Here is a 7,300-nt window from a genome sequence, read left to right on the forward strand (position 1 = left end):
CTACAATTTATGTATTCAGAGACAAACTTGCTATTTCAGGAACTTATTGATCATGTTTTTGCATTCAAAAAAAAAAAAAAAATTAAGGCAGAGGGCTGGGGAACAAGTATGCTTATTGCTCAGACTGGTTGGGGTGTTGGATGGGCAGCCATAGAAGTGCACCTTTTGTAATGCTCCAGCTCCTCTAAATGCCCATCCTGGTGCATCCCAGCTGGTCCATGGCCCACCTCATCCACCCAGACTAGCACCCAGCAATGAGGGTTGCTGTGAAAGACAGGAGAACAGGAAGACAAGCCTGAAAGAGGGATTGAATTCCTGTCTGTACAAATACAGTACCTGCTTGCAGTGACTGGGCTCTGATAGTGTCTGCATTTCCTCTGCTGGGGCTGGGTCGTGGTGTGCAGCCATGGGGCTGTGGTTTGCCTCTTCCAGAGCCCTGCGCCCTTCCCTGGTGGCATCCTGCTGGAGAAGTGGTACCCACCATGCATCCATGAGGATGCAGGCTCCACAGCCTGTCCTCACCCTGTGCCCCCAGACTGAGTGTAAATTGTCCCCTAGGTGAGGGACAGGGATGTCAGCAGCACTAGTAAGGTGTGTGTGCTAGAGTCAGTTACATGTGGGGTTTTGTCCAGGGGCCTGGACCATCAGTGAGGTCTATTTGTTCTTTACAACCAGGCATGAGGAGTTTTTTGCAGAAAACATATTTATGGTATTTACTTTGATGTGCCCATGCCACAGCTGTGCTGTGGCTCCAGAAATGTGGCTGAAATGTGTTGCAAACCCCTTGGCAGAGCCCCAAAGTTCAGTATTTGGGCTGTGGCCTCTGCACCTTGTCTTTGGGGACAAGCCACAAGGCTGGAGCTGGATCCCCAGGGGGACCCTATGTGCCAGCATGAACCCCACTGCCCCTGAGGGAATGGCAGACCCCTTTGGAGAAAGCAACGTGGCCAGTGTCCCCACAGGACCACTCTGTGCTCTTTTGTCTGAGGTGAATACGTTTCTGTTTAGGAGCATTTGGCTTTTTTGTTGTTTTTTTAATAATATAGTCATATGCAAATGTTATCTTCTTTGGTAGGTTAGTCATGAATCAGAGGGCTTATGCGTCTTATAGCACATCAACACTAGCGATAGCTAAAGGGAACATTTAATTTATGGGCTAACTTATTTTTATGAATATGCAGGGCTGAAATTCAGCAGTTGGTGTGTGCTCTATGAAGTGACGTGACGGTTTTGTGTATCAAGATCAATGAATTAGACTTTGTCTTTTTCTCATAAAGCAGAAAGTCTTAGGAGTAAGTTGGCTTTGAGAAAGAGAGCTCCTTTCATGCAGCCGAGCGCTACGCCTGGCTGAGCCCTCGTCAGCCGGTGCTCGAGAGGAGAGGGGTGCAATTCACATTTGGTTCCAAGGATGCTGCATCTCCCCAGAACCCAGAGTGTTTGAAGTGCCCTCCAGAAACACAGAAAAGCATTTCATTTTGCCTACTTGGAAGGTCTCACAGCAGCAAAGTCACCTCTGGGCAGAGGTTATGATTTCTGTTTGGGATCAGATAGCCCTGTGGGTGTGTGTGGCGTGGGACAGACAGAAATGGCAGGACCTGCCCCTGCCAGGGACTTCTCATCTCATGTAGAGTTGACACAAACACCCAGCAGATCGTTCTGTGGAAGATGGGAGGTGGCAGGGGAAGGGAGGGGGGGTGTGTGTGTAACACATGGTTGTGCCCTTCCTCTGGGGGCTCCGATTTGAAGAGGTGGCAGAAGGGGAAGGAGGTGTTTGGCTGACCTGGGCATCCATGTGCCAGCGCAGCCCTGGGTCACAGCTAATGTCACCCAAGAGCATGACTCAGTTAAGCACTGACTGCAGAAAAGCAGCTTTATGAACATTAACAATTTCTCTGTTTTGCCCGCGTGGGTCTGCAGCATTTCATGGGAACCCAGGCAGATCCCCCAGTGACAGCAGTTGCTCTGTGCCACCCAACCACCAGCTGGCTGTTGGCTGTCCTGGGTCAAGGTACTTGGGATTCCCAGGGGATATCCAGGGACACACTTGACTTCTCAGACTAGTCCGAGGGATTGGAAGGTATGAAGCCCCACCAGACCTTCATGTCTCCTATGCTCATCAGGTCCACACCAGCTACCCAGATTGTTTCACTCTCTGTTCAACCCCGGTCTGATGCCAGCACCGCAGGTGACAGCTGAGAGCTCCCACTTGCCAGTCTCAATTAGTCTCATCCAAGCTCTTGCCAGCTTTCTGTCCTGGAGATGAAGGGTCAGCAGAATCTCTGCCACAAGTTGCACGAGGTGTAAGCATTGAGCATGAGGTCACCACATGCCATTTCTTCAGTGGCTCTTTCATCTCCTTATTTCCTCAATTTTTTAAAGAGGTGGTGTAGAAATTAAAGTAGAGGAGCATCGTTGGAGCTGGGGGGAAAACTCTTCCCCATGCAGCTCCCGGGTGTACTGCCACACAGCTCAGAGAGATGTGTGTTGAGCACACATTTTTGTGGTGCAGGGCTGGTTTAGCTTAAACTCATTTGTTTGCTTTGGTGAGCCTCATGCCACCTTGTGGGTGCCAGTGTCAAAGGATGGAGGGAAGCAAATCACTGGCAAGTTTTGCAATTACAAAATGTTCATTTGTCTCCATTCCCCTGCTGTGCTGGCAGCAGGAAAGGGCACGTTCTGTGTCAGACACCCCCAGCCTGAGGGGGCACCGAGGGGGAGCACCAAGACCTGACTTGGACTGGTGTGAGGTTTCAGGCTTGTTGGGAGGCAGCTGCATTCCAGACTAACTTGGATGGTGCTCTGTCAGGATCTTCATAAAATGGTCTGGTGGAGTTTCTTTAGTATTTTAACTGTTTCTAGATTAATGCATCTGGTCTGCAGTATGGGATTTGATCTCTGCATGTAAGAGAGCTCACGAGAAGGGTGCAACTGCCCATACAGAGGTGTGATGGGGTTTTGCCTGCTTTGTAACCACCCCTTGTGCTGAGCACCATGGGGAGGTTTTGTGGTTCCCCACCCACCCCCAAGCCCCTGCTTTTCCTCCTCTCAAGGGCTCACTGCTCATCTGTGTGGCATCAGACGTGCCACATCAGCCCTGCATGAGCAGGGCTCTGATCCACAGCCCACCAGAGCCTTCCTGCACTGCGGGAATGGCAGGCTGCTGCCACACCGCTGCGAGCCTTTTTCACAGACAACAGCACAATTTCAGCCCCTGGAAGGGTCCTGTGAGTTCAGCAGCTTGAAACAAGCTGATTTATTTTCTGCTTTTCCATCTTTCATAACTGTGAGGGTGAAACCAAAGCACTTCCCACACAGCCTGGGCAGACACCCACCCGTAGGTGCTTACACCAGTGTCCTTCCCCCCAGCCAAATCTTGCCCAGCATGAGCCTCCCCTCTGCTCACCCTTGAGGTCCCAGACTCATCCTGTGGCTGTTTATCATTGAATTTGAAGATGGTAAGTAATCTGAGTGTGGGACAGACATCCTTAAAGCAGGACTGTGTTCTCACTGTGGGGGAAAGAGGTTAAAAACATGGCTCGAGCCAAACACACATCACTGCTGGCAAGTGCCACCAATGGCAAAATCAGATTACAAAACCTTGTGGCGCTACTGGTGGCCATTACCCTCCTAATAAGTTTATTTTTGTTATTGTTGTTATTAAAATTTAAAAGCCCATGCATGGAAATTCTGTGTAAGAGCAGATGCCAGTCTCCCCTCTCAGTCTGTGGCCCCCCCATGAGCAGGCTGGCAGGTGGCAAAGGTGGGTGTGAGGGGATGCTGGGGGCACAAGCGTCAGCCAGGGCATCGCACACAGCCCCGTGTGGGTGCTGGAGAAGTCGTGTCTCTCTTGCAGCAATGGTACAGCAGCTCCATGAGCGTCGTGTGCACTTGGCTGACAGACCGCATGGACCTGCAGCTCCACATCTACCAACTGAAAACCCTCATTAGGATAGTAAAGGTAAGCTCCCAAGGTGTTCCCAGTGCCCCTCGCTGTCAGGAGGAGCATGTGTGTGTGTGCCTGCACGTCTGTGCTCTGTCACTGGCAGATAAATTAAGGATTGGTTAAAATTCTTTAAAATAATTAAGAGAGCTATGTCTATGGCAAGCAGCACTGGATAAACAGGAACTTTGAATGCAGAGAGATGTAAAATACAGGTGTGCAAATAAGAGCAACGTAATTTCTTGCATTAAAAACAAAAACCAAATTCTCTTGCTATTTGACCTTACCTGTACAGTAAGTGCATCAAAATTGGCCTTTTTGTGGACAAATTCACTGATCACACCAGTGAGCTCTGGTGTTAAAATGGGTTAAATCAACCCAAAAGTTTTTAACGCTGTTTTGTTAGAAACATTTAAGCCCAGCTATGGCTCGTGATTATTGTCAGAATGCAAATGAGATTGTTCTCATAGTTAATTGAAGATGTTTCTTTTACAATGGGTGTATATAACCAACTCTAAGAGATCACAAAGGTGAGATAACATACCCTGAAAGTAGCATTTTTTTTCTTTAAGTGCACGTGTATGTGTATATCTCTGTGTGTGCATGCCTTGGACTAATGATAATTATTTCAGTGTGAAATCACAGTGGTTTACATGAAATAATAAGATCACAGAAGGGGGTAAATATATTTTTGATCATTTTAGGTTCTATCTAATGCTTTTTGGTCTAGTATTTTATAATGTTTATGGTCTTGTGTGCAGTGAACACATTGAAGGCATGAATAAATTAAAACTGAAATGTATTAAATGTGCTTTTCATAACTGAAAACAACAGGCACAGACAGATTATTCCTACTTGTCAGCTAGCTGAGGAAAGCTTTTTTTCCTTGTGCTTTATTTATACCAATATTACATTCAAAAGCAGCTATAACAAATCCAAGGACTTCTGAAATAGTAGAACAGTAAATAGTTTCTATGCAGAGCACAGAGCAGAATTAAATGAACAACGAGACCAGAGTTTTATCTCATAGAGTTGAGAAGGTTTTAAGCATAAATTCAAATAAGAGAAGTTAATTGTAATAACAAGGGAAGTATGGGAACCATGGAAATACAATTCCAGATTGAGGTGAAGAAAGGGAGATTTAAAAAAACATGTGCCCAATGCTTATATTTATACATCAATAATTTCGTCCAGTATCCTGGACTTAGTTTATTTAATCCCTGTACTGTAGGTTGGATTGTTTAATACGGAGCATTCCGGGAATGTGTAATCATGTCTGTGGGTACGGGGGATAAACATCCTGCTGCTTGAAGAGAAATAACTGACATTAGAGGCAGGATGAACACATGCAGGAGCAAGGGAAGTCAGTTGGAGCAGAGCCCTTATATTTCTCCGATGTCTTTTTAGACACCAGCCCACCCTATGCAAAGCTTCCCCTGAGCTGCTTTGAAACTGCCCAGACCGGCCCACAAAGGCAGGGCTGGAGTCACAGAGCTGTAATTTGTTGCCCAAGGCACCCTAAAGGGACCTCTGCTACACCAGAGTGGTGGCCAGCAGAGATGCTCCTATGGCCTCTGCACTTCCCAGGTGATGCAAAATGTCCCCAAGGCTGGGATTTCCCTGGTATCCCAGCCTCTCCCATTAGTGACCCCAGACCCTCAGCACAGGGGCACAGGTTGAGTGCTGCAGCAAAGCAGGAGGGCTGGTGTTGGCCCTGACCTCTCCCTGTCTCTGCTTTAGAAAACGTACCGAGATTTCCGATTGCAAGGCGTGCTGGACTCCACCTTGAACAGCAAAACCTACGAGACCATCCGGAACCGGCTGACAGTGGAGGAGGCCACGGCGTCGGTCAGCGAGGGCGGGGGGCTCCAGGGGATCACCATGAAGGACAGCGATGAGGAGGATGAGGAGGATGACTAGGGAAGCTGGAGCAGCGGCTGGGGGTCGCCTGGTATCCGTGCATGTACCTCGTCTGTAACTCAGTTAGCCACATTAGGAATTTTTATGTCAGCTCTAAATGCCCATGAGAAGTTTACCAATACAAATGCCATGTTAGCTGTGTGGTAATAAGATTAGCACCTCTCTTTGATTCATCAGTTTCCTAATTTCATATCTATATGTTCATAAGCAATATGGAGCACCATTGTTTAATACTGTTAATGGAAAAACTACATAGAAAACATCCTAGGTGTGTCCCTGTTATTAAAGTTTAAACAATGCTTCATTAATGTACTGTATATACATTGATGGTAAATTGTTGTGAAGATGAGTGACTCGAGTCCTTTCATTTCTTTCTCTTCTGTGGATGCCAACTGCTTAAAATTAATTAAAAAAACAGCTTTGTTTTTAAAAGAAAAACCAGGCAATTACAAATGATTTTTTTGTTCTCTCTGTTCATTTAAAAACCAGAAAACAAACAAACCCAGACAGCCGTTTGAATCATTCTGCATCCTTGTTAAAGTACCAGGCTCTTCCCTTCAATATGCAGTTAACTCCATAGAGACTACATCTCAAAGGATTAGTCATTCTAATTGCCACACCAGATTAATCCTATCATTATGGATATATCATGCCACATTACAAGTCCAAAGCAGTTGTTTTATGTTGACGTTTGCTCCTCTAAATGTTACATTTTTGTTTAAATTTCAAATAACCGTGTATGTACAAAGACAACTTTAATTACAATCTTAGACTCTACAAATGTGTTTATAATAATATATTGAATATTTATTTCAGTAGATTGTAACCATAATTTACAATTCCTCTGTTTCACAATGGTTTTTATATATGTCATGTACATTGCATTTTGACCAGTAACTGCATGTCCATCAGTTCCTTCTCCAGAGCTTTTACTTTCTGTGTAAAATAGTGATCCATCTTGCTTTTTTTGCCTTATACAAGCCGACAGTTGTAAAAGTGTGAGAACTGTGGCTTCTCAATAAATAACTATTCAGATGTCCTAATAATAAATTATGGAGTCTTTTTATGTCTGCCTTAGGAAAAAAAAAAAAAACAAACCAAGCTGAGATGTAAGAGCCCCAACCTCACAGAATAAAGGCATTTTCTTTTCTCATGGGTGTTCTTTAGTTTATTAATTAAGAAGATGGTTTCCCGATTTGCTCCCCATGGTAGGATTGGGAGCACACTGTCTGTTCCCCAGGTACAAGAGCATTTCTGCTATGACCACCACAGCTGTTTCCACCATTATCTGCACTCTGTGTCCTATGATTTGTCCCTCAACATCTAATTGATGTCTGCTGTGGTTCATCCCCTGTTATTGTATTGCCATCAGCACTTACCCTCTTTCAAAAGGCCTCAGTTTGTATTTTAACTTCTCCCAAAGCTGGCTTAGTGCAGCAG

At 45.7% G+C, this 7,300-nt stretch overlaps 1 protein-coding gene across 10 annotated transcripts in view; it reads left to right on the plus strand.

The window, feature by feature from the left end:
- Positions 1 to 7,013, plus strand: part of CADPS (calcium dependent secretion activator) — a 207,045-nt gene extending 200,032 nt beyond the window's left edge. For all 10 annotated transcript variants that reach the window (XM_053989358.1, XM_053989361.1, XM_053989365.1 and 7 more), the window contains 2 exons: positions 3,854 to 3,958; positions 5,681 to 7,013. In XM_053989358.1, coding sequence (XP_053845333.1) covers positions 3,854 to 3,958; positions 5,681 to 5,860 — 285 coding nt within the window. In that variant the 3' untranslated portion in view covers positions 5,861 to 7,013. The remainder of the gene's footprint in view (positions 1 to 3,853; positions 3,959 to 5,680) is intronic.
- The last annotated feature ends 287 nt before the right edge of the window (positions 7,014 to 7,300 follow it).

The sequence above is a fragment of the Vidua macroura genome, chromosome 13 (genome assembly GCF_024509145.1).
Source record: "Vidua macroura isolate BioBank_ID:100142 chromosome 13, ASM2450914v1, whole genome shotgun sequence".
NCBI lineage: Eukaryota > Metazoa > Chordata > Aves > Passeriformes > Viduidae > Vidua > Vidua macroura.